The sequence below is a fragment of the Callithrix jacchus genome, chromosome 1, assembly GCF_049354715.1.
Source record: "Callithrix jacchus isolate 240 chromosome 1, calJac240_pri, whole genome shotgun sequence".
In the NCBI taxonomy this organism is placed as follows: domain Eukaryota; kingdom Metazoa; phylum Chordata; class Mammalia; order Primates; family Cebidae; genus Callithrix; species Callithrix jacchus.
This window is the reverse complement of record NC_133502.1, coordinates 106,662,753-106,688,592: the sequence shown is the minus strand read 5'-3', so window position 1 is coordinate 106,688,592 and position 25,840 is coordinate 106,662,753. Positions and strand designations below refer to the sequence as shown.

General features: G+C 42.9%; 2 protein-coding genes across 2 annotated transcripts in view; one reads left to right on the top strand and one right to left on the bottom strand.

Annotated features, from left to right (window-relative positions):
• Positions 1–25,840, bottom strand: part of LOC118151565 (maternal embryonic leucine zipper kinase-like) — a 34,168-nt gene that overhangs the window by 1,623 nt on the left and 6,705 nt on the right. The window contains exons 2-6 of the mRNA XM_078367997.1: positions 15,788–15,832; positions 11,365–11,460; positions 9,999–10,084; positions 5,161–5,304; positions 3,195–3,263 (exon numbers count right to left, since the gene is read on the bottom strand). Coding sequence (XP_078224123.1) covers positions 3,195–3,263; positions 5,161–5,304; positions 9,999–10,084; positions 11,365–11,422 — 357 coding nt within the window. The 5' untranslated portion in view covers positions 11,423–11,460; positions 15,788–15,832. The remainder of the gene's footprint in view (positions 1–3,194; positions 3,264–5,160; positions 5,305–9,998; positions 10,085–11,364; positions 11,461–15,787; positions 15,833–25,840) is intronic.
• LOC100392361 (spermatogenesis-associated protein 31A6) lies at positions 19,047–25,602 on the top strand. The gene is made up of 4 exons (XM_035278904.3): positions 19,047–19,315; positions 20,393–20,462; positions 21,023–21,083; positions 21,987–25,602. Exons 1-4 carry the CDS (start codon positions 19,085–19,087, stop codon positions 25,540–25,542), a joined length of 3,918 nt encoding a protein of 1,305 aa, XP_035134795.3. The 5' UTR covers positions 19,047–19,084; the 3' UTR covers positions 25,543–25,602.

Below are 25,840 nucleotides of genomic sequence, written 5' to 3'. Positions count from 1 at the left end.
GTATTTATTATTTTATATCCAATATCTTGATGCCCTCGACTATTTGTTCTTTTTTGTTGTGTGTGTTTACATGTCACCATGAGATCAATGGATGAGGTGGGTATGGTAGGCACATATTACTGTGTTAATCCAGTATCCATTTCCCCCATTTCTGGGAGCAGCATCTGCATTTTCTGAAAAAGATGCTTCCTCCATTTTCAGACCATGGTCTTCATGGAGCTGCCTCCACTGTAGGCGCCAAAGATGCCTGACTCCAACCCAAGCCTGGCTTATCAGAGCATGGCTACCTTGTCTTCATAATTAAGTCAGAGGACCAATAAGAGTCAGTGAGCCTCAAACCCAGAATTCTTTCTGGAACCATTTGCAATGGAGACTTTCTCATTTTGTTGCAAATGAAATAGGAGAGGATGTAAGCCCGGGGATTCCGTGGCCTTTAGCCACTACTAGAGTAGCTGCCTGAGACAGGGAGAAGGCAGAGCCAGGAAAGGTGGGAAAAAGAAAGATTCCTGATCAAAAGCTAATATAAATTGAGTAGTTATCGTATGCCAAGTATTATTTAAGAATGTATTGTTTCAGTTAATTCTCATTTTAAAAATGTGAAATGCACTGTCATTATCTCCATTTTACAGAGGAGTAAATTGAGGCACAGATTAAGAAATATGCCTAAAGTTACATAGCTTGTAATTAGTGGCATCAGGATTCAAACACAGGGGGTTTGAGCCTAAAGTCTGCCTTCATGACAACTCCACTAGCTGCCTTCTGATAATTTTTTTTTTGGCTTAAATTAGTAAGCTATGAAGAGACTTGACTAGTAAAATGAATCAAGGAAACAGATAAATGAAAAAATTATACCTTCTTATAAGCATTTCAATGGAAATTTTTTCACCATGTATTTACTAATTTTCCATTGGCCACATATGTCATAAGTTACATGGCCATGTCCTTGCTTAGGAGGAGGCAGGATAATGCAGTAGTTGAGAGTTTGAATTCTGAAATCCAAACACCTGGATTCACATCCTAACTTTTTCCTTACAAGTTGTGTGACTTTTGGCATATTACTAAATGTCTGTGTTAGAAACAAATGCTTGTTCCTCAGTGCTGAAAAGAACTTCTGCTCAGACAAGGAATTTTCTCAGCAAGGCAATTTACTTGTGTAGAAGGCTGTGTCTCGCGGATGGAACAATGGTGCGATGTCACCTCACTGCAACCTGCGCCTCTTGGATTCAAGTGATTCTCCTGCCTGAGCCTCCCGAGTAGGTAGGATTACAGGCACCCAGCGTGCCACCATGCCCAACTAATTTTTGTATTTTTGGTAGAGATGGAATTTCACCACATTGTCCAGGCTAGTCTCAAACTCCTAACCTCAGGTGATCTGCCCACCTCAGCCTCCCAAACTGCTGGGATTATAGGCATGAGTCAGTGCGCCTGGCTGATAAATATCTTTGAGCACTAGCAAAGAGAAGCTAGATGAAGAACTACCCCACATAATAAAGGATTTCTACAACCAACACAATACTCTGTGTGTACATGTGTGCATGCACGTGTGGTCTCTGCTTCTCTAGATTCCCAACACCACTACAACCTGGCATGAACAAATCCTTTTCTCCTTAGCTCAGTCAAATCAGGTTCATACTTCCCTAAATACCCATATACATAATAATCAGCCTAGCATATATCCAAGCACCAATGTCTTTCCATCCCCAAGTATTTCAGGGGGAAAAAGAATTTATTTACTGGAACTTATCTCCAGTATCAAATCTTTACAAATACAGAAGAGCTTCTATTTTCTTAGAGGGGAAAAAGCAATATGTTACATAAAACAGTGCCTTGAATATCTGTTTTCTAGATGCAGTTGTAAGACAAATCACTCCCTTAGTTTCCAGACCTGTTAAAATGAGAAATCTGCTCATCCTCCTCTGCCCTCCCACAGAAACACAGAAATACCAAGACATAATGAAAACAAAGCTACAGTCCAACAGCTGTATAGAGTTCTTACAGCTGGCAAAGGATTTGTGAAATTGTGAGATGTCATTTACAACTGAAACAACATGCCCAGGAATGCGCTCCTCAGAAGAAGGCTGAGGCCTCTCCCAGGCAACCCCACTTTCTTAGATGGTGTCTGTGTGGGTAATCCGTGGCAGCCTTAAATGAAGGCTCACAGGGTCTGTCACAAACCTTCTCCACTCCCTCCCGTGGAGAACGACTTATGACTTAAACCAGTTTATCTGTTCAAAGTATGTTTTCTCTTTACATGTCTGCCAATAAAAATAAATAAATAAATAAAAAATAAAAACTCTGCCTTCCTGCCTTCTAGCATTTGGTTCCCAGGAAAAAGTTTCCACTGAGAGTCTCTGAAGAGCCAAGGGAGGGAGAGAAGAATCAGAAAAAAATCAGACATTCTGCCAAAGGGGCAAAATCTGCTTCTCTTTGTACCTAGCTAATTCTGATCCAGGCAGGAAACAGTCATGGGACTACAAAAACCTGAGACAAGTCTGCAAATTCAGCATTCTTAATGAGTGTAGACAGCTCATTTTAGAGACTGTGAGTACCATGATTAGAGAACTCCAGAGGAAGCCTCCAACAGGCAGCCACACAGGAGATCTGCTGCAGATAGCAGAGCTAAAGTTCAAAGTCACCTCAAAGAGTAGTTATGCTGGAGAACACAAATACTTAACCATGGAATGCAAACTAAGGAAATACATAACAGTTATAAATTTAGAAGTGCATATGGGCTTTTTCCTTCTTTTAAAAGGAAAGGAGATTGTTTCTCAAAATGTAACTAACTGTTAGTTATAGAACCATTTGGATAATAGATTTGCACTAAATTCTCAACTTTTATCTAAACAAGCAAAGGCATCATCTAGTGGCAATATACTCAAACTGCAAGCACATGGTCAAGTCAGCAATCCTGCTCTAACAGCCTCAAGTCACCTCTGTACTGCAAATTCTCACAGTATATCTAGTCTTCAGCAGAACCAACCCTGGAAGTAGGGCAGTGACTCTCAATCTTGATTGCATGTTATGATCATCTAGAGAACTTACAAAAACTACTGATATCAGAAATGAAATTTAACATTCTTCTCAATGGAGGCAACCAAGCTCAATAAAGACTAAGTGGAAGTTAGGACCAAATCACACACTAAGAAATAAATACATTTACAAAGAACATAGATGCATCTTATTTCTGCACTTACCTTGGGCTTTGCACAGAGACCAACGTCAATCAGCTTCAATTTATGATATTCATCAAAGAGCAAATATTCCTGGGAAAACAAAGATATTTTGATAACCATATACTGACTTCCTTATATCACACCCCACTTCTAGATATTTCTAAAAATGATTTAAGGCCAGGTGTGGTGACTCATGCCAGTAATCCCAGCACTTTGGGAGGCAGAGATGAGAGGACCATTTGAACCCAGTGTTCAAGACCAGCCTGGGCAACACAGCACGACCTGGTCTCATTTTTTTTAAATAAATAAATTAATTAAAATGAGTAAAAATGATTTGAAGTTGTCTCTGTTAAAAAGTATGGGTACAACAAACCAAAAATGACCAGAAATTAACAAAATGACAAGATGTATAGAAGGGAAAAGAGGAGGAATGTTGATCACTCTATCACTTCCCCACAAGACTCACTAGCATAAACCATTTTCTCCTTGGTGTTCTGAGGGTCAACTACAAGCAAACACAATTTGTGCCAAAAGCAAATATAAACCAAAAGAGTGAGTTCAAACTGACGAGTTCAGTATAAACAGATGGAAAAAGATAGTTTCCAGCCAGGTGTGGTGGCTCACACCTGTGATCCCAGCCCTTTGAGAGGCTGAGGCAGGCAGATCACTTGAAGTCAGGAGTTTAAGACCAGCCTGGCCAACGTGGTGAAACCCCATGCCTACTAAAAATACAAAAATTAGCCAGGCATGGTAGCAAGCACCTGTAATTCCAGCTACTCGGGAGGTTAAGGCAGGAGAATCACCTGAACCCAGGAGGCAGAGGTTGCAGTGAGCCAAGATCACACCACTGCACTCCAGCCAGAGTAACAGAGCAAGACTCAGTCTCCAAAAAAAATAAATAAATAAAACAAAATAAAAATACAAACAATTAGCTAGGCATGGTGGCATACACCTGTAGTCCCAGCTACTTTGGGGGCTGAGTTGGGAGGAACATTGAGCCCAAGAGGTTGAGACTACAGTGAGCCCTGATCATGACACTGCACTCCAGCAGAGTGAGACCCTGTTTCAAAAAAAAACAAAAAAAGACATTTATAAAGACACACACAATTGACAGATATACAAAATGCTCATAAATGCATCCAAAAAGCCTACCAAGGCCAGGAGTAGTGGCTCACATCTGTAATCCCAGCACTTTGGGAGGCCAGGGCAAAAGGACACCTTGAGCTCAGGAGTTCAAGACCAGCCTGGGTAACATGGTGAAACCCCATCTCTGCAGATAATTAAAAAACTGGCTAGGCATGGTAGAGACCAGCCTAGCCAACATGGTGAAACCCCATCTCTACTAAAACTACAAAAATTAGCTGGGCATGGTGATGCATGCCTGTAATCCCAGCTACTAGCTGGGCTGAGGCAGGAGTATCACCTGAACCTGGGAGGTGGAGGTTGCAGTGAGCTGAGATTGTGCCACTGCACTCCAGCCTAGGCAACAGAGTGAGACTCTGTCTCAAAAAATTAAAAAAAAATTAGACATAGTGGTGTGCACCTGTCCTCCCAGCTACTTAAGAGACTGAGGTGGTTGGATCACTTGAGCCCTGGAGGTCAAGGCTGCAGTAAAACAAAATTACACTACTGCACACCTGTCCAGACAACAGAAAAAAAAAGGAAAAACACCTTCCAAAAGTCAAAAGAAAGAGGAAAAAAGGCCAAGTGTAGTGGCTCATGTCTGTAATCCTAACACTTTGGAAGGCCAAGGCAGTTGGATCACCTGAGGTCAGGAGTTCGAGACCAGCCTGGCCAACATGGTGAAACCCCATCTCTACTAAAAATAGTAAAAGTAAGAAATGTCATAGATTATGATGGGAACAACAACAACAAAAACAAGCAAACCTAAGACAGATACCTAAACAGATCATTTGGAAACCTAAAAATAACAGGTAAACGATGTTGAACTCTCAGGTAAGCATCTAACTGTGATGCAGTCACTTACTGGTTTGAGGTCCCTGTGAGCATAGCCCTGGCTGTGCACATAAGCGACGGCAGATACTATCTGACGGAAGACAACCCTGGTCTCCTCTTCTGACAGGCGATCCTGGGAAATTATGTAGTCAAACAGCTCTCCTCCAGGGCAGTACTTCAACAGCAACAGAATCACAGATATTGTTACAACTTACAAAAATCACTTCATGGAAATTTAAAATTAAAAAGTACACTTAACTCAGAGATATTATTAATTTGACTTTATAAGCAAGGGAACTGAGTAAGGCATATTCGAAAATACACTCTCAGGATCAAAAAAGTCAATAATGACTCCATGAATTAGAACAATAACTCTTTCCTCCAACAGTTTTATTACAGTAAGTAGAAGTAAAACCAACTACCACTGTGATTTTAAAAAGCACACCCAGGGTTTTATCTTTTTACAGCAAAGTATTAAAACCCATTCTCACCTTAATGCACTCTCATTTAGTGTAATTACCTGAAATTTTAAAACCCAGCAATAATTATCGTTTCTTATCCCAAAGACCTGTGGTTTTCAATCTATACCAGGAGCCCAGGTCTACAGAGGTATCTCAGAGGCTGCAGAACAGGCACTGAAGCACAAAGCTCGAGGCTTCACATCCCTTTTCCAGGGCAGCCCCACTTATCTGTAAGCTGGGTTTTCATTTTAGCAATATCAATTAAAATTACAAATGCATATATATTTGACCTCACAGTTGCACATTTAGTTATTGCTTTTACAGATGTACTTACTCATATCAAAAAACAGTACCTTGGCCAGGCACAGTGGCTCACACCTGTAATCCCAGCACTTTGGGAGGCCAAGGCACGTGGATCAATTGAGGTCAGGAGCTCGAGACTAGCCTGGCCAACATGGTGAAACCCTGTCTCTACTAAAAATACAAAAAATTAGCCAGCGTGGTGGTGGGCACCTGTAATCTCGCTACTTGGGAGGCTGAGGCAGGAGAATCACTTGAACCCGGGAGACAGAGGTTGCAGTGAGCCGAGATCACGCCATTGCACTCCAGCCTGGGTGACAGAGTGAGACGCTTTCTCAAAAAACAAACTGGCTAGCCATGTGCAGAAAGCAGAAACTGGACCCCTTCCTGACACCTTACACTAAAATTAACTCCAGATGGATTAAAGACTTAAACATAAGACCTGGCACCATAAAAACCCTAGAAGAAAATCTAGGCAAAACCATTCAGGACATAGGAGTAGGCAAGGACTTTATGACCAAAACACCAAAAGCATTGGCAACAAAAGCCAAAATAGACAAATGGGACCTAATCAAACTCCACAGCTTCTGCACAGCAAAAGAAACAGTCACTACAATGAATCAGCAATCAACAGAATGGGAAAAAATTTTTGCAGTTTACCCATCTGACAAAGGGCTGATATCCAGAATTTACAAACAACTCAAACAGATTTACAGGAAAAAAACAAACAAGCCCATTCAAATGGGCAAAGGATATGAACAGACACTTTACAAAAGAAGACATACATGAGGCCAACAAACATATGAAAAAATGCTCATCATCATTGGTCATTAGAGAGATGCAAATCAAAACCACATTGAGATACCATCTCATGCCAGTTAGAATGGCGATCATTAAAAAATCTGGAGACAACAGATGCTGGAGAGGATGTGGAGAAATAGGAACACTTTACACTGCTGGTGGGAGTGTAAATTAGTTCAACCATTGTGGAATACAGTGTGGTGATTCCTCAAGGCCTTAGAAATAGAAATTCCATTTGACCCAGCAATCCCATTACTGGGTATATATCCAAAGGACTATAAATCGTTCTACTATAAGGACACATGCACACGAATGTTCATTGCAGCACTGTTTACAATAGCAAAGACCTGGAACCAACCCAAATGCCCATCGATGATAGACTGGACTGGGAAAATGTGGCACATATACACCATGGAATATTATGCAGCAATAAAAAATGATGAGTTTGTGTCCTTTGTAGGGACATGGATGAATCTGGAGAACATCATTCTCAGCAAACTGACACAAGAACAGAAAATGAAATACCGCATATTCTCACTCATAGGTGGGTGATGAAAAATGAGAACACATGGACACAGGGAAGGGAGTACTACACACTGGGGTCTATTGGGGGAAATAGGGGAGGGACAGTGGTGGGGGGAGCTAGGGAGGGATAGCCTGGGGAGAAATGCCAAATGTGGGTGAAGGGGAGGAAGGCAGCAGAACACACTACCATTGGTGTACCTATGCAACTATCTTGCATGTTCTGCACATGTACCCCAAAACCTAAAATGCAATTTAAAAAAAAAGCAAAAAAAAAAACAAAAAACAAACAACAACAACAACAAAGTACCTTAAAGCATTTACTACAGCAGCAGTATTTGTAAAAGCAAAAGACTAGAAACAGCTGTCTTAGTCCATTTGGGCTGCTGTAACAAAATACCTTATGCTGGGTCATTTCTAAGCAACAGAAATGTACTGCTAACAGTTCTGAAGGCTGGGAAGTCTAACATCAAGGTGCCAGTAGATTCAGTGTCTAGTGAGGTCCTGTTGCTTACAGATGGCATATGCTATGTATTCTCATGTGGTAGAAGGGAGCAAATAGGCCCCCAAAAGCCTCTTGTATAAGGGCACTAATCCCATTCATAAGGGCTCTGCTCTCATGACCTAATCACCTCCTTAAACAACCCCACCTCTTAGTACTATCACACTGGGGATTAAGTTTCAACATATGAATTTGTGGGAAACACCAGCATTTAGACCTAAATGCTGATACTATATAAACTATGACATGGAATGGAATTCTAGGCAGTAATTAAAAAAAAAAAAAAGAGGAAGCTCTTTACAAACTGATATGGAACAATGTCCAGTATTAAGTTAATAAAAGAGTATAGATTGATATAGTGACTTGTAAAAGTATTATGCTGAGGAAAAAAAGCCAAGCAAAAAAATAATCAAAAGAATACTGTATGAGTCATTTACATCACATTCTAGAGCAGATTAAACTAATCTGCAGTGATGGATATCAGATAAGTAGTTGCTGGTAAGGGTAGGGTGGTTATGATTACATGAAAAATTTCATAAGGGCTGGAGAAAACTTTCTGAGGAAACAGATGTTTTATATTTTGACGAAGGTGGGAGGTACATGAGTATACACATTTGTTAAACTGCATACCTAATGTGTACATTTTATTGTATGTAAATTATACCTCAATAGTAAATGTTTTAATGTCATCCAATAAGTTTTACACAAACAGCCTACTTCATATTTTCAAATAAAGAAATACGAAATAAAGACAAAAACATCTAAAATATCTGAATGTGCATAGATGGTCTCTAAGATAAAATGTTACATGAGAAAAAAGAAAAATGCAAAGTAATACTAAAATTTGTGACCATTTGTGTGATAGAAACCAGTAAGCTACATAAACACACATATAAAATACACATATGTATAAAATATACATAGGTATCTACAAGAGACAGAAGAAAAGTACGTAAATAACTCAGAGAAAACAAAATTTGAGGGCCGGGCGCAGTGGCTCATTCCTGTAATCCCAAGCACTTTGAGAGGCTGAGGTGGGCAGATTGCTTGAGGTCAGAAGTTTGAGATCAGCCTTTTGCATACTATTTGGCTGACACTAACAAAAACAAAATAAGTTGAATAATACAAGTTCTAAATACATCTTTCAAGACAAAAAGGGCAGGTTAAAACTTGAAATTGCTTGATTTACATAGCAGACACTGGAAGCTACCATGTGCTGTGGGTTGAACTGTTTTTGGATCAGGGTTAAGTCTAATCCTTGGGGCCTTTTAAGAAGAGAGAAATTCGGACAGAGACACAGCTACACAGAGAGGAAAACACCCTTTGAAGACAGAGGCCAAGATGGGAGTGGTGCATCTGTAAACCAAGGAGTGCCAAGGACTGCCAGGAACTACCAGAAACTAGGAAAGAAGCAGAACCTCCAGAAGGAACCAGCCTTGCCCACGTTTTGATTTCAGACTTCAAACCTCCAAAACTGTAAGACAATAAGCTTCTGTTGCTTTAAGGAAACAAGTCTGTAGTAATTTGTTCCAACAGCCCTAGGGAATTAATATACAATATAAAACTGGAATGAGTCTTTCCCTCTGGGAGCAAATTCTAACATATTCTATCTACTAAACCATAGAACCCCATTAGGGGTGTATTAGAAAGACGACATTTTGGCTGGGTGCAGTGGCTCACGCCTGTAATCCCAGCACTTTGGGAGGCTGAGGCGGGTACATCATGAGGTCAAGAGATCGAGACCATCCTGGTCAATATGGTGAAACTCTGTCTCTACTAAAAATACAAAAAATTAGCTGGGCATGGTGGCACATGCCTGTAATCCCAGCTACTAAAGAGGCTGACCACAGATCTATACTTTTTTTGGGTTTTTTTTTTTGAGACTGAGTATCACTCTTGTTGCTGATACTGGAGTGCAATGGCATGATCTTGGCTCACTGCAATCTCCGCCTCCCAGGTTCAAGTGATTCTCCTGCCTCAGCCTCCCAAGTAGCTGGGATTACAGGCATGCGCCACTACGCCCCGTTAATTTTGTATTTTTAGTAGACACAGGGTTTCTCTGTGTTGGTCAGGATGGTCTTGACCTCCCGACCTCAGGTGATCTGCTTCGGCCTCCCAAAGTGGTGGGATTACAGGCGTGAGCCACCATGCCCAGACTGTATGTTTTTAAAAGCTATAAAAATAATATTCTAAGATCAGTAACTAGAACATTAGAACAATTCAGGTTTTAATTCACAAAACTGATCTATAAGTAGAATATTTTTAAAATAAATTTAAACTTACCCCTAGTGTGTTTTTATCCATGATGTTTATAGCTACCATTTCTCCAGTAAAAATACGGCAGGCAAGTTTGACCTTTGCAAAGGCACCTAAGTAGGAAAATGTATTATGAAAAGACAATCAAGGACTCAGGCACAAACACCTTTTTATATATAATAATTTTAAAAGACTCTATCAAGCCAAATTTTCCTGAAAGTTTTTGGCTTTTTTTTCCTGTTGCTTCCTCTTACCCAATGTCTAGCTCAAGGTTTTTATTTTTTTACCATGATAGTATTATCTCTAACTTTGTAATCAAAAAGAAAACAGAATTCACTTTAGAAATTTGCTTTATGATTAACACTGCAATTAAATCTCCTTTATAATTAACACTGCTAGAATACAATATAAAGTTCCTGAGACCACTCAGTTTTAAAACTTTGAAGATAAGCAATTATGTTTCAAAACTGGATCAAAAGCTGGATAAACATCTCCACTCCGGGAGCTAAAAGAAATCTCCAAATTAACATTTCCAAAAAGAACTTCCCAGTAGTCTCTCCCATGGTCTTTTTATTTCAACAAAGGGCAACTCCATTTTCCTTGGTTCTCAGGCCAAAAATCCTGGAACCATTCTTAGCCCTTCTCTCTCTCTCTCGCACCCTAATAAATCCCATTGGCTCTGTCTTCAAACTATATAAATGGTTACTTTGGGGAAACTAGGCAGGTACTCCCTGGAAATCGTTTACGTCTTGATCTGAGCAGGGAATATATGGGTATGTGTATACATATACATGTGTAAAACTCTACTGAGATTAATGTACTTTGCATATTTTACTATATGTTATACCTTAATGTAAAAAACACACATAGGGGTGTGTGTGTGTGTGTGTGTGTGTGTGTGTGTATAGTGTATAAAATCCCACTCCTTTCATGTTTTTACTACCTCACCCTCATCCATGCCACCATCATCTCTAGCATCAACACCTGAATTATTGCAATAGCCTCCTAACATATCTCTGCCTCTGCTCTTACCCTCCCTCACCCAACCTTTTATCTACCAGCAGCCAGAGCAACTCTATAAAAAAAAAGGTCAGATTACCCCGTAGCTCAAAACTCTCCAATAACTTTTATTTAGAATAAAAGTCAAGAAATAAAAGAAATATTTAGAATAAATTTTTTATTTAGAATAAAAGTCAAAGTCCTTGCAGTAACCTACAGGGCTTCTCCTACTACTCTCCTCTCTGCTTGTGCCACTTTATCTTACTGTAGTAAGTAGAAGAATTTTAAAACTATATGGGTTACACTAAGAAGCTCATGCCTACCCAATGATCTATACTCTCAAATAGTTGATTTATCTACTGCCTCAAAAAAAAAAATAAAAAATAAAAATTACCTGTACCAATAGTTTCATGTAATTCAAAATATTTGAGAAGTTCATCATAATCTTTCATAGTACTCTTGGAAGTTTAGTCAGAATTAGAAAAACAACCTGTAAGACAGAGATAGTACATAATCAATAAATGAAATGATGCCGGATCATCTCCACCATTCTTATAGTAGTATATTCCAGGGGAGAAGACAAAGGCAAATAAGTAGACAACAAAGTAATAATTATAATTTATATGCCAGGCACGGTGGCTCACGCCTGTAATCCCAGCACTTTGGGAGGTTGAGATGGGCTGATCACAAGGTCAGGAGTTCGAGATCAGCCTGGTCAACATGGTGAAACCCCCATCTCTACTAAAAATACAAAGATTAGCCAGGCGTGGTGGCGTACGCCTGCAATCCCATCTACTCAGGAGGCTGAGGCAGGAAAATTGCTTGAACCCTGGAGGCAGAGGTTGTAGTGAGCTGAGATCACGCCACTATACTCCAGCCTATGAGACAAAGCAAGACTGCATCTCGAAAAACAGTTTTATAATTTATAAAAAATACTGAAATAAAAACAAGTAAAAGTGGTTTCTGAGAAGGTAACATTTAAGCCAAGCTCTAATTCAAAGGATGAGAATTGAGAAAATCAGCCCTGCAGGTAATCAGACTGCGATATTCCTATCAAAACTTGAGCAATGGTTTCAATAGAACCTGAACATTACCATGTAAACAATGTTTCCATACAAGGCTGTTAAAATAAAGATCCTTTATTTGGCAGACTTCATTCTTCAATGATATCATTAGCCCCACCTCATTCTTCCCTCATCTGCTCCTTTCAGGCCCCTTTCAACTCACTCTGAGACTACCCAAAATTCTCAGGAGTATGGTTTCTTTTGCTGCAGCAAGCTAAATACATCTAATAATTTTTACTACAGATGTGGTCTTTGGCCTATAGGCCTTAAGAGTCATAGCCCACTAAGGCCAGGTGCAGCGGCTCACGCCTGTAATCCCAGCACTTTGGAAGGCCAAGGCAGGCTGATAACCTGAGGTCAGGAGTTCAAGACCAGCCTGACCAACATGGAGAAAACCTGTGTAAAAAAAAAAAAAGAGTCATAGCTCACAAAGAATTAAACGTAGAATATTCCAGAAAGAGGGAATTTAGGTGCAAAGATCCCAGAGGAAGTAAAAGTTGACAGGTACTGAACTGAGACTGCTTTAGAGGTAACAGGTGATGGAAATGCAGATCTGGAGCTGGGACAACTGGTTAGCCATGAGGCAAGGGGGAAAAAAAAAAACACATTGGATCTCTAGCTCACACCATACCAAATCGGTAATAGTAAAGACTTAAAAGTAAAAGGCTGGGCGGGCGCGGTGGCTCACACCTGTAATCCCAGCACTTTAGGAGGCCAAGGCAGGTGGATCACCTGAGATCGGTAGTTCGATACCAGCCTGACCAACATCTCTAGTGAAAATAAAAAAAAATTAGCCAGGCGCGGTGGCTCAAGCCTGTAATCCCAGCACTTTGGGAGGCTGAGGCGGGTGGACCACGAGGTCAAGAGATGGAGACCATCCTGGTCAACATGGTGAAACCCCATCTCTACTAAAAATGCAAAAAACTAGCTGAGCATGGTGGCGCGTGCCTGTAATCTCAGCTACTCAGGAGGCTGAGGCAGGAGAATTGCCTGAACCCAGAAGGCTGGGGTTGTGGTGAGCCTAGATCGCGTCATTGCACTCCAGCCTGGGTAACAAGAGCGAAACTCCGTCACAAAATAAATAATAAATAAATAAAATAAAAATAAACAAACAAACAAATAAATAAATAAAATTAGCCGGGCGTAGTGGCACATGCCTGTAATCCCAGCTACTCCAGAAGCTGAGGCAGGAGAATCACTTGAACCTGGGAGGCAGAGGTTGCAGTGAGCCGAGATCATGCCATTGCACTCCAGCCTAGGCAATAAGAGCGAAACTCCATCTAAAAAAAAAAAGCAGGAGAATGCAAATGAAGGAATAGGCTGGGCACGGTGGCTCACGCCTATAATCCCAGCACTTTTGGGAGGCCAAGGCGGGTGGATCACGAGGTCAAGAGATGGAGACCATCCTGGTCAACAAGGTGAAACCCCGTCTCTACTAAAAATACAAAAATCAGCTGGGCATGGTGGTGTGCGCCTGTAGTCCCAGCTACTCGGGAGGCTGAGGCAGGAGAATTGCTTGAACCCAGGAGTCGGAGTTTGCGGTCAGCCGAGATCACGCCACTGCACTCCAGCATGGGTAACAAGAGCGAAACTCGTCTCAAAAAAAGAAAAGAAAAGAAAAAGAAAATGGAGGATCAATGAGCTATAAATCTGAATGCATGTCTATATTCCATGCAAAGGACTGAGCAATTTCAAATTGTTACTCTCACAAAGAGAAAGCAATTTGTAAGATGTTGGAATTCACTTCAAAGATTAGGGATTTAAGAATGTCATAATTACAAAAATAAAAATAAATTTGAAAGTGTCATAATTAACTTGATAGAGTTCTCCTAAAAGTTATAAACATCCAGGTCATGGCCTCTGGTCAACCAGCAGAGATGGACTAGTTGTCCGTTTAACAACTAAGGTAACACTGAAAGCATGCACTTTTTTTTCTTTCTTCCATTTTTTTTTTCTTTTTCTTTTTTTTTTTTTTGACACGGAGTTTCGCTCTTGTTACCCAGGCTGGAGTACAATGGCGCGATCTTGGCTCACTGCAACCTCCGCCTCCTGGGTTCCGGCAATTCTGCTGCCTCAGCCTCCTGAGTAGCTGGGATTACAGGCAAGCGCCACAGTTTCAACTGCTGAGGTTTTCCTCAAGCTCTTGTATTGTTCTAAATGTGAGGGGCACGGAGGAGACACACTGAGGTTCCCACTGCATTGTTAAACCTCCTCCCCCAGGTTGCGGTGAGCCAAGATCACGCCATTGCACTCCAGCCTGGGTAACAAGAGCGAAACTCCATCTCAAAAAAAAAAAAAAAGAATTAACACAATTAACGTCAATTCTATACAAATTTTTCCCCAGAAAACAGAAGAAAAGGGAATACTTACCAGTTTATTATGTGAGGATATGATTTCCCTGACACAAAAATTGGACAAAGTATAGAAAAAGAAAACACAAACTATCCACAATTTCTGGCAGAATAATCAATATAAAAGAACACATTCCAACTTATGAGGCCAGGGTTATCCTGATACCTAAACCAGAAATAGTACCAAAAGAAGAAAGAAAGAGAAAAAGAAAGATACCCTTCATAAATATGATACAAAAATCCTTAACAAAATATTAGCAAATATAAATAATTTAAAAGTATATACCACAATCAAGTGGAATTTATTCCACAGATGCAAGGTTCGTTCAATATTCAAGAATCAATGTAATCTACCAAACCAACAGATTCAAGAAGTAAAATCATATGATGACATCCGTTGGTACAAAAAAAGCATTTAACAAAATTCAACTCCCATTCATGATTAAACCTCAACGAGATTGTTTCAGAAAGTACTCTTTGGAGCACTGATATTCTGTGGAAATTAGTGAGAAATAAAAATTCTCATATTCCATCCCATATCTCCTAAATCAGAATCTGAATTCAAATGCAAGTAAAGTGTTAGAAGCACTTTTCTCTAAGACAAAAACAGAAAAACTGTTTGTGCTCCTTCCTTCCCTCCTCTCTCTCTCTCTCTCTCTTTTTCTTTTTTGAGTCAGAGTTTTTCTCATCGCCCAGGCTAGAGTGCAATGGCAAGATCTCGGCTCACTGCAACCTCCAACTTCCGGATTCAAGCAATTATCCTGCCTCAGCCTTCTGAGTAGCTGAAATTACAGGTACCCGCCACCACACCTAGCTAAATTTTGTATTTTTAGTGGAGATGGCTTTTTCACCATGTTGGCCAGGTTGGTCTTGAACTCCTGACCTCAGGCGATCCACCCACCTTTGCCTCCCAAAGTGCTGGGATTACAGGTGTGAGCCACGAAGTCTGGCCTGTTGGTGCACTTTCAACAGGGTTACTGTCGAAGACTGTTCTGTTATTATTCATCTGAAGATCTCTCAAAAAATTTCTCAAACATCAAGAACCATGATAAATCACTTGTTAATAATATAAACCGTGTATCCAATTTCCATTATTGCTATGTCTTTCAGGAAGATCAGAGACAATTTAACAGATCAAAGTTCATAACCATGTCAGACCATATATTCTAAACTTGACCTGGGGTTGACAGTCTCTTCTTCATTTTCTCTAATCTTATTTATCTAGTTTTTATTTATCTAGTCTTGTCATCTTACTATAGAGATTGTTAGCTGTCTCCTAGTTTTTATCTAGTTTTTATTGATCTAGTCTTGTCATCTTACTATAGAGATTGTTAGCTGTCTCCTAAATTCACTAAAAGTAAAAGAAAGTAACAAATAAATAGATGAACAAATAAGAACTTACCAAGGACTTGGTCATTTTTGGCTCTTCAGACAAAGGGGCAGAGATCTGAGAAAACAGATAAGCAGAGGTACAGATGGGAGAAGGAAGTGTGCCAGTGTCACCCATGGACACATACATCAGTTAGTGCCCATGTACCTTACTCAAAAATGTATTTCAAGAGCTACATTAAAATATCATCCCATCATCACATATTGTACAAAGATTTAAGTGCAAAAGTTTTACCGTAACATGGTTAATAAAAAAGAAAGATTAGATTATCCAACATGGTGGTTGTCAAAAAAAATTAGAAACATTTAAATATCCAATAACTGTGGATTGCTTAAATATTTTATAAAATATCCAAAGGACATGCTGTTCTATTATTACATTATCATACTATCTGATTTCACAGGCCCTTTAAATTATCACCAACCCTGGTACCTAACTCCTCATTTTCACTCTTTAATCTGCTCTAAGTGTTCATTGCTACCCAGTGACTCTACTCCCAAAGCCATTACTGAAATCTCGGATTCACTGATTCCCATGCCTTGCTGCCCATGAGTCCTGAATCATTCATCCTATAATTCCTGATCAGAGAGCCTTCAATTCCTCTACTCTAATGGTCCTGGCTCCCTCCTAATCAATCCCATGTCCCCATGACTGGCCTCTATGCCTGTATCTCCATCAGACATCCTAAGAGTCCCAATCCTAGGCACACCTGTACCTGCACTGGGGCCTTAGCACACAAACACATCTCCCACCGCTGACAAAACTAGGCCAAAAACTCCTCCACACACGCAAACAGGAACTAAATCAATAAACAAATCTGGGGAAATGATTGAATGTATAGGATAAATTTATAAATAGAAAACACTTCTAAGTGTGAAAAACCAGACTATTCAGAGAAAGAATGAAGGAAATAAGAAAACTCTTCATTTGCAGTACTGAAAGCGAAATGATGTCAGAAATAGCAACTAAAAGATCATTCTTCTGTCAGGGCGAGAGAGACATTTTCAGAAATAAAAGCACTTGCAGAGAGTATCTCTATCTTTGAGAGAAATACCGGAAGAAGTAGTCCAAATAAATGTAAAATGAATCTCACAAGAAATCTTCAATAGGAAAATACTGTTTAGTAATAATTCTTGCAAAATATATATAATTACAAAAGAGGACAATGTGACAATGTGATCAACAGGCCATGAAAGAGAAAATTAATAATGTCCTATGATAAAATATTCCTAATCATCTTAGGAAAAGAACAAAAAAAAATGGGGTACAGAATGGAAACAATGAGCAGAAATTTCATCCATCCAATCAAAATATATAAAGAAAAGGCAGAAAATAAAAAGAGCTAAATAGTGAACATCAAATGGAAGGCATACAATCAGATAAATCATTATTACAACAAATAGAGGTAAAATTCTATCAACAGAGACTGTAAGTTGTATTTGAAAAAAACAAAAGCATCTATTGTAAACAAATAGGTAATGTAACATAGAAACATATGGATACAAAATAAAGCTCTGGGCAAAGACACGTCACCCAAATGCAATAGAAGTAAAAACAAGTAGGCGTGTAAGTATCAATGTGGCATTTTAAAAATATATTCTCAATATTAATCTTTTATATGTAAGTATGATCTGCAAATATTTTCTTGCAATCCATGAGTTGCCTTTTCACTCTACTGATAGTGTCCTTTGATGCACAAAACACTTTTATTTTGATTAAATCAATCTATTCTCTTATTGGCTGTGCTTTTGGTGTCATTGATCCAACAAATCACTGCAAAACCCAAATCACGAAACTCTTCCTTTATGCTTTCTTCTAAGACCTTTATAGTTTTAAGTCTTATGTTTAGACCTTTGATCCAGTTTGAGTTAGTTTATGTACATATACACATTTAGTATATATATATATATGTGTATATATATATATATATAAAGTATATAATATATGTGTATACATAGTGTGTATATATGCATATATATAAAGCATATAATATATATGCATATATACTATATACATACACATACATTATGTTATGTTTTAAATATATATACAAATATATTTTTAAAAGCTCAAAATCACTGATACAGAAATGCAAATCCAAACCAAATATATATTCTATATTCTATATTATATGTACATTAGCTAGAATATATTAATCAGCTATAATATATATTATATATTACATGATGTATATTATATATTATTATATATAATGGTGTTTATATCACTATTACATATCCAAATGAATATAAATCATTCTATTACAAAAATACATGCACGTGTATGTTCACTGCAGCACTATTCACAACAGCAAAGACATGGAATCAACCCAAATGCTCATCAATGGTATACTGGATAAAGAAAATGTGGGGTATATATACACCATGAAGCACCATGCAGCCATGAAAATGAATCAGATCATGTCTTTTTCAGACACGTAGATGAAGCTGGAAGCCACTAACCTCAGCAAACTAACACAGGGACACAAAAGCAAATATTACATGTTCTCACTTATAAGTGGGAGCCAAACAACGAGACCATGTGGACACAGGGTGGAGAACAACACAGACTGGCACTTGTTGGGGGAGGGCAGTGGTAGGGAGAGCATCAGGAAAAATGGCTAATGCATGCTGAGTTTAATACCTAGATGATGGGATGACAGATGCAGCCAACTACCATGAGACACATTTACCTGTGTAAGAAAACTGCCTGTCCTGCACATGTACCCCAGAACTATAAAGAAAATAAACACACAAACAAAATTTTAAAAAATTATCTTAATTGTATGTGGGTAGGTCCCTTTGATTGAAAGTGAAATGGAAAGAATTTTTAAAAAAAACTTTACTATTCAAAATTTACAAAACTAAGAGTAAAACAAATTTACATTTTGTCCCTGGATTGATATAAGACAAAAACATTGTGTGGGAAAGCTGGAGTTGAGGATGAATGAGATTCTGAGAATAAAAATCCCTGGTACATAGTCAAAGTTTCAGAGTCAACTTCAGATTTTCAAGGATTATAAAATAGATAACCTCATACCACCGTCTCCAACAGATAAAAGAAACCAAATAATATCTGCGTTCCCAGGAGAAAGAACAAAAAATTGGCTGAGTTCTGTAACGGACGAAACTTAGTGGGAAGGAGGAATCTGGAAGGTGGCAGGGTGGAGGGATCGGGGCTTTCAGGGTGGGGAGCGGCTGTGCTTCAGCCTCCCCCCTCACTGCCCCTCCCCCATCAGGGGCCCTTTGTGATGTGAAGGCCCCAGCTCTGTGACACAGGCCTGGGCCCCAGTCCCTAGTCTGCAAGGGAATGCCCAGAGCTCAGTTGCTAGAAGGCAGCATACCTATTCAGATGGCGAATATTCCGTTTCCTCTAAAATTTCTTAGTGATTTGTGGATAAACACCCCCAACTTTACACCATGGGTGTTGGATATCTTCCTAACCCTGGTATTTGTTGTGGAGTTATATTTCCTATTAGCCCCCTGCCTCTCTTACTTCCATCATGATCCACCCTCACCATCGCCCGGGGAGAAGAGAATGGTAAGGAGCCCTCAGGCTGGACCCACACAGCACAATTCTCTTCTTTCTTTCTATTATTAGCTCTACTTTTCCAAATCCAATGGAGAGACTTCCGCAATGGGAAGTGTCAGGAGAGACCAGAACATGGTCCTTCCAGGGAGAGGCAGAGCAGCCAGGGGTTGGTCAGGACTGGGATTTCCATCCCAAGCTCTAAGTCCATCTGTGGGGGAGCACAGGAGGCATCAGGACAAAACCAAACCCCTGGACTCAGTGGTGAGGACCAGTCAGAACATGGGGGAGGTCTCCATAGGGGGACATGCATAAGCCTCTTCCTGGGGCAGGTGGCTGGGGGCCCAGCCTTGTCTGTGTGGGGTGATCTGGGGCTGTCCTGAGCCTCCGAGGGCCTCCCACCTGGGCCTGGAGTCTCCTCTGATCTCCTGAGAAGCAGAATCCTATCTGACAGCTCAAGTGTGCCCGCAGGCCTGAGCCTGGGTGTTCATAGAGGAGCACCTCTACCGTTACTTACATCATATTATATATTATACATTATGTATATTATAGTTTACATATATAATATATATATTTCCTCATGTAGTAAATCCCTCTTTGTGGTGGATTTTATTGTATGTTTGTTTTTTGAGACAGAGTCTCACTCTTGTCACCCTGGCTGGAGTGCAATGGCGATCTCAGCTCACTGCAGCCTCTGCTTCCCAGGTTCAAGCAGTTCTCCTGCCTCAGCCTGTGGAGTAGCTGGGATTACAGGCACACGCCACCATGCCCGGCTAATTTTTGTTATTTTTAGTAGAGACAGGGTTTCACTATGCTGGCGAGGCTGGTCTCAAACTTCTGATCTCAGGTGATCCACCCTTCTTGGCTTCCCCAAACACTCGGATTACAGGCATGAGCCACCGCGTCTGACCCCCTCTTCATGTTTTTCTAAGAAGAAAAGCAGTTTATCATCCACTTAAACATGAGTGGGAGGAAGCACACCGCTCCCTGAACAAGACCAGAGAGCTGTGCGGTTCGTGAGTGCCGCGGCTGGACTGGAGACGGAGAGCGAGAGCTGGTCTCAGCCCCTCGCCCTTTCTTGTCTCCCAGGGTCACCTTCTCTCCCAGGGTCAGCGGAGGGGGAGGCCCAAAGGCAGGAAGAAAAACTGCAGTCTGAAAGGTAAGGCTCTGCCGGAGCACACTAGAGTTCATTTGATCTCGTCTGTCCCCGGAGAGAAGCGACTATCTGAGGAAGTCAATTGAAGAAGCCTGAAGTGGGGGCTCCTAGGAAGGAAATCAGAACCCTGGGTCCCTCTCAGATTCCGTGCTGGCATGAAACCATGGTGGGCCAAGGACTGGGTGTTCCCTAGCAGGGCACAGTGTAGGGGGAGGAGACCAATGCCTGTCTGAATCAGGAGGGGGGTGAGGGGGCTGTGGACAGCTGTTCAACTCTGCTAAGGCTGACTCCTCTTTGAGAACACCCCAGTCCTTTCTCCCCACAGGGCAGCTGTGAGAACTATGGGGATGGAGGGGGGGTCTGTGTGTGGAAGCCCTTTGTGGAAAACAAAGCCTTGCCCTCCGTGCCTCACTATCACCGTCCAGGCCATGTGGCCTTGGACACAGACATGTGGTTTCCAGGGTCTGACTCCCCATGGTCTTCCCTCAAGAAACATCCACTCAGCCTCCTGTGAGATCCCAGGCCCCTCCCTCACTGCCCTAACCCGGTCTCCTGATTTCCAGCTTATAGAGACCTCCTGAAAGGTCTGGAGCGGTTTCTGGACGTGCTTTCACAACTGGAGCGGTGAGGCACTTCCCCTTCCCTGCATCCTTCTTACCGGGCTGGGATTCTACCCCAGGGCAGGGCCTTACGGCAGCCTGGAGCTGACCTGGGATGGGGAGACCAGGGGGACAGAGGATGGGAGTAAAACCCTGGAGCAAGGGGTAGAAGAAGAATTGGGGAGTCTGGGTGCAGCACAATGGAGGAGCATAGGAGGAGAACTGGGCAGTCAGAATGTGGAGTGGTGTAGGGGCATAGGAAAAGAATTGGGCAGTCAGCATGTGGGGCGGTGGAGGGGCATAGGAAAATTGGGCAGTCAGGATGTGGGGTGGTGGAGGGGCATAAAAGAATTGGGTAGTCAGGATGTGAGGCGGTGGGGCATAGCAGGAGAATTGGGGAGTCTGGGTGTGTGGAAGTGGAGACGTATAAGAGAATTGGGGGGTCTGGATGTGGGGTGGTGGAGGGGCATAGCAGGGGAATTGGGGGTCTGGGTGTGGGGCGGTGGAGGGGCATAGGAGGAGAATTAAGCAGTCGCATGTGGAGTGGTAGAGGGGCATAGGCGAATTGGGCAGTCAGCATGTGGGGCAGTGGAGGGGCATAAGAAAATTGGACAGTCAGCATGTGGGGCGGTGGGGCATAGCAGGAGAATTGGGGAGTCTGGGCGTGTAAAAGTGGAGAGGCATAAGAGAATTGGGGGGTCTGGATGTGGGTGGTGGAGGGGCATAGGAGGAGAATTGGGGGTCAGGGTGTGGGGCGGTAGAGGGGCATAGGCGGAGAATTAAGAAATCAGGTGTGGGGCAGTGGAGGGGCATAAAAGAATTGGGGGGTCTGGGTGTGGGGTGGTGGAGGGGCCGGGGCCCACGCGCCCACTCTGCCCTATGGCCCTACCTGCTCCTGGCTGCAGCTTGTGCCTCCTGTCTCCTGCAGCATCCCGGGGCCGCATCCTGAGAAAGGCGACTTTGGTCAGCTCTCTGGTCCAGATACCCCAGGTGAGGAGTGCAAAAGAGCGCCTGATGGAGCCTCCCAGTCCCCTCAGGAGCCAATGGAAGATGCCGCCCCTGTGCTTTCCCCATTAGCTTCCCCGGATCCTCAAACCCAGCATCCTTTGCCTCTGGTCTCCACCCCATCACCAGGCCCAGTGGCCACCTCAGTCTCCCCTCTGAGTGCCTTCCAACCACCAGAGCCTTCCCTTCCCCTGGAACACCCCTCAGCCGAGCCACTTGCACTTTTCCCTAACCCACCACACACCCCTGATCCTCTGACCTGCTCTCCGCCTCCTCCGAAAGGCTTAATTACTTCTCCCCTGCGGGACTCCACTCTGACGACTCCATCTCACTGTGACTCAGTGGCGCTTCCACTGGGCACCATCCATCAAAGCTCATCTCTGTGTGAGGATTTGGCGACTTCTGGCCCAGCCATCTCAAGCCTTGGCGGCTCAAGCAGTCATGTCTCGGTGCCTGCATTCTGGTGTCAGGAAACTACCAGAACCTGGTGCGTCTCCAACCCATCAGTCCAGCAAGATCAGCTTTCCGGCCACCCACCAGAAACCTCATCCTTGGGAGACCCCACAAACAGTCAGATGGAAGCTGGAAGCTCCTTTTTGCTCAGCTCTGATGGCCAGAATGTCATGGGAATGCAAGTCACAGAAAGAGCCAGGATCATCATTGGGGAGGAAAAAGAAAAAGATGGATCATTTCCAAAACAAACGAACACGGAAAAGCACTTGAATTATTTGGGGAATTTGGTGAAATCATTGAATGCTGAGCAGGACCCCACAACCCTAAAACCCGTCTGGGACATGGAAGACTTGAAACAATCATTCAGTCCTCAGAAGCTCTTGGATCCTGGAATCCTGAAGGAACATTTTCAGAATTATAGCCAGTTTTTCTGGGGCCTCCCCTCTCTGCACAGTGAATCCTTGGTGGCTAATGCCTGGGTGTCTGAGAGATCTTATACTTTACAGTCTCCTCCTTTCTTGTTCAATGGCATTCCCAATGTCCGCCCAGTTCAAACAGAGACTACAATGTCTCCACTGCTTTACCAGGCCCAGCGCCTGTCCCATCTGAGGTCTGAGTCCCAACCCTTTATTTCGCCCACACCCCAATTCCAGCTCTCACACATGGCTCAGGCGGAGGCTGAGGCCCGTCTTCAATCCTCTTTCCCAGTCCAGTCTCCTGCTTTTGCATCCCCGATTAATAATTCTGGAGTAGCTTGCCCTGCGTCGCAGAATAAGAGGCAAGCTCTCACCTTACCTGAAATGCAGCGCCCTGAATGGTCTTCTAAACAACTAGAAGGTGGGTTGGCTTTACAATCTAGGGGCCAAAAACCTCAGGATATCTTTAGTGCCTCCACTCCTAACCTTCCCGAGAGCAGCTTGACAGCAATCGTTCCTGAGAACTTTCCAGTCAGTCCTGAACTCCGGAGCAACCTGGGAACGACCCAAGAGTCTCCGGATCTGATGCAGCCTCAGGAGAAATTGCCAGGGACAATTCAGGCCAGGGGCAAACTCAGACCCTTGCAGTTCTCCAAGTCCACGGGCGAAAGCAGCAAGGACATACAGAAGGTGATGTTCCCGCTAGAGAGTAATCTGTGCACACCTCTGGGACAAATTCGGGGGCAGACCCCGCAAAATCTAGCCAGGTGCATGGAAAGCTTCCCAGGGAAGGTTCTGGGGGCAGAACCTCAAGTCTCTGAGGAATCGGAAAGAGACTTGAAGATGCCCTTGAGGAGAGACTCGCAAAGTGATCTATTAAGACGCACAGAGACAAATCGTATAGAAAACATCCTGAAAGCCCACGTGAACATGAAGTTCGGCCAGATCAATGAGGGCTTTATCCCCATTCGTGTGCGTCGATCCTGGCTTGCTGTCAACCAGGCTTTTTCCGTGTTCAGCGCCCACATGAAGACCAGCAATCTAACACCCCCGAAAAGTGAAAGAGCCAGTGTGAACACATCCCAGGAGCTTTCCTTCCTCGATCCGTGCACTCAACAGGTGCTGGGACACCATATTGTGAGGTTGTGGGCCCAGCACAACTGGAGCCTACCCCTCAGGGTCCTCAAGCCCATTAAGCTCTTTAAACTCAAAAAAGTTTCGTCCTTATCCCTAACACAGCTTGCCGGTCCCTCCTCAGCCACCTATGAATCTAAGCCTAGCTCAAAAGTTGAGAAAGCTACGTTCCTAAGAGAGTCACCACCGGCAGGTGTGAGAAAGCAGGTGCTGACCAAAGCATCTGTTCAGACGCCAGACAGTCTTCTGGTGTCTTCACCCACATTTACGAAGTTCCAGACGGCCCCACAAGGGATCCCATCTTGGAATGCCCATGGGCCCTTGAAGCCTCCTCCAGCTGGACAGGAGGACAGGTGGCCTTCTAAGTCCCTCACATGCAGCCTCACAGGCAGCGCCCAGCAGAGCGGGAGCCTAGGAGCCCAGTCTTCAAGGGCTGGAAAGATCATGGAGGAAGTGCCACAACCCAGAGTCCCCTTGGGAACCTTGGCAAACCTCCAAGCCACACGTAAGGATGTGAGTGGTTCAGAGGCTCCACGGACCAGTAAAGGCTCTCAACTCCCTAACTCAGAGACCCAGCCTCAAGTCTGTGGCGCCGTTGTGCTCCCTCCAGATGGTTTTACTGACATTCCCCTTGCTACAGAGAGTTTGGCTTCTCAAGTGCCCCACGGCCGTCTCCAGAGCATGGCTACCAGGAACATGCAGGCTTCCCGGGAGCTAAGTGACCTTATGGCAGCCAGAAGGAGAAACCTGGGGTACAAGGAGCCCAAGGACCCGAAATGTCAAGGCTCATGCAAGAGCCAGAGCCGGATGTCTACCCCTACTCACAACAGTGAGAAGCCAGCGAAGCCCAACTTAGAAAAACGTGAAGTAAGGTTTAAAGAACTGAGGACTCCCCAACTCACCCCAGTCAGGAAAACAGAAAAAACCCGTCAGGATGAAGGCCTCCGGCTGCTGCCGTCAAAGAAACAGCCTCCTTCAATATGCGACTTCGGAGAAAACATCAAACAGTTGTTTCAGCAGGTCTTTTCAGTGAGAAAAAGCAAGCCAGTACCAGTCATTGCCAAGAGCCAGAAAATAGTGAAGAACAGATCACATGTGTACAGCAGCTGTGCTGAAGCTGAGGGGCTCACGGCAGCAGCTGGACACATGCTGGAGAAAAAAACGACACTTTGCCGTGAGCATCGTGCCGCTAACGTAAATCAGCACAAACAGGAGTTCCAAGCCCCAGTCTGTGGGTTTCCCTGCAACCGCAGGCACCTCTTCCACCCGGAACACAGCACAATGCTGGGCTATGCAGCCAGCAGTCAACAAGCCACTCTCAAGAGCCAGAGTTACCCCAACACAGAGAAGCATATCAGACATCAACAGTCCTTGAGAAGTGTTCGCCACAACAATGACCAATGGGGCCAGGACAGCCCCAACTCTTGCTCCCCAAGAAGGCTGTCTCCCCAGTCAGCGCCCCTCAGGGCAGACTGAAGACAGAACATTTAATATTCCCAAAATAAATAAAGATCTCCTTTTCTTTCCCCCATAAAAGGATAATGGCTTTTATTTGTGTTGTGCTTGGTGTGGGCTTGTTTGCTAGAAGTGACAGGACATGGAGGGATTCTGAGTGGTGTTGTAAGCCTACCTTCATCCTCAGTTCCTTCACTGAAACTTAGGTTTCCATAATACTGTCTTTACACAAACAACAAAAAATTCTAAAAACAAGATGAGAACACCTATGAAGATCCCATTCAGAGATATGGTTCAACCCATCTTTCTACTACTTACT

Excerpts from the sequence above, each read along its gene's own strand:
- LOC100392361 (XM_035278904.3), top strand. The coding sequence starts at position 19,085 with ATGCCCAGAGCTCAGTTGCTAGAAGGCAGCATACCTATTCAGATGGCG. Across the intron at positions 19,316-20,392 it reads CGCCCGGGGAGAAGAGAATG|GGTCACCTTCTCTCCCAGGG; the intron begins GTAAGGAGCCCT and ends CTTGTCTCCCAG. Across the intron at positions 21,084-21,986 it reads GTGCTTTCACAACTGGAGCG|CATCCCGGGGCCGCATCCTG; the intron begins GTGAGGCACTTC and ends TGTCTCCTGCAG.